Genomic DNA, 1,485 nt, shown 5'->3' with positions numbered 1-1,485 from the left:
TATATATATATATATATATATATATATACACACACACGTTATTCCTCTCACTACACTCCCCAGGTCAACGACTAATTTTTACTGTGATATGTGTTTCTTCTCAAGACTTAGGTCATCGGCCAGACAGCGCACAGGGGTGCTTGTATGGTATGGGGGTACGGATAAAGAATGGGGAAAAGAAAAACACTAACTAAAACTACCATTATTATTATTTTCTCTCTTTTTTTTTTAGTCGAGAGTCTGGTGCAGGAATAATTTATTATGCACAGAAAACGATATAGATACGGACAGTCAGCCTGATATCTTTTAACCTTCACTGATACAGACAGTACAGCCATGACGTTAGATAAATATCCTACCGTTCCGATCCCTTGGGGCTAGTTTCTAAGTCGCCACCTGCTCTGACGTGTTGAATCAACGTTTCCAAGTCTTGAAGTTGGTTTTCTCTGGCAGCTGTTGCCTCCAGCAAGTCCTGCCAAACAAGGCCAGAGTTTTATGATATACAAACATCACCGATGGATAAAATACCTCTTTTTCACATTTTACTGAGATCAGTCAGTATATAAATCCTAATAAACAATGAACAGACACGTATTTGTAAACATGCTAATAGATTAACAATGAGAAACTAGGTTTCCACCGATGGGTACTGCTAATAGAGACACACATAGAAATGTAGATACATAGTGAATATCACAAGCAACTTAAAAGTGAAACCGAACTAACACTAACGCTTAATGGGATCATATTCTTAATAATCTTATTGTATAGATATAAAAATAAATTACTGGTATCAACAGTAATTAACCATACTTCCTAAATTATTTTAACACTAAAAATTATTATTTGTAAATTAATTCACTTTCATATACACGAATTACATACCACTTACAATTACGTTTCAAAAATCATGTATAGGTTTCTTCTTTTGTTCGTAACTGAAAATATGCAAACACCACCGATCAACACACACGAGATTCTCAAGTAACAACTAAAGTATTTCAATAAATTGTCTGTCTTCAACGTGGCGGTATAGAGGGACACGAACTTGGTCTTCCTGTGTAGCAATAGGTTGTATTTTCTATATATAGGTGTGGTGTAATTATTGTGTAAAATCCCAGTTTCCATGCACGAAGTCACAACCTACACACTTCAATTTCGAGATGAACGTCGAGTTAGACATTGTTTCCGTTATGGTGTATTTTAGATGATACAGGGCGAGAGCCTACTGCTGTTGTCCGGATGGACTACAGATATGTTAATATCCAACCCACAGTTCAAGCTGTTCTAGAAAGTTCACTACTATGCTACTATCGTTATAGGAAAGGAATTAATTACCTCTGTTCTTAAAAAAAAGTACATGTACGATAACTTATTTAAAAATAACACTAGTCTGACAATTGAATATGCTAGTTACAATATAACTAAGGCCCGGCATGGCCAGGTGGATAAGGCGCTCGACTCACAATCTGAAGGTCGCGGGTT

General features: G+C 36.2%; 1 protein-coding gene across 2 annotated transcripts in view; it reads right to left on the bottom strand.

Moving 5' to 3' along the window:
- LOC106463143 (UPF0489 protein C5orf22 homolog) overlaps positions 1–1,485 on the bottom strand; it is a 183,491-nt gene that overhangs the window by 179,018 nt on the left and 2,988 nt on the right. For both annotated transcript variants that reach the window (XM_022390565.1, XM_022390566.1), the window contains exon 2: positions 360–472. In XM_022390565.1, coding sequence (XP_022246273.1) covers positions 360–472 — 113 coding nt within the window. The remainder of the gene's footprint in view (positions 1–359; positions 473–1,485) is intronic.

The sequence above is a fragment of the Limulus polyphemus genome, unplaced genomic scaffold (assembly GCF_000517525.1).
Source record: "Limulus polyphemus unplaced genomic scaffold, Limulus_polyphemus-2.1.2 Scaffold1334, whole genome shotgun sequence".
Taxonomy (NCBI): domain Eukaryota; kingdom Metazoa; phylum Arthropoda; class Merostomata; order Xiphosura; family Limulidae; genus Limulus; species Limulus polyphemus.
The sequence above is the reverse complement of the archived record's forward strand: the minus strand, read 5'-3'. Positions and strand labels throughout refer to the sequence as shown.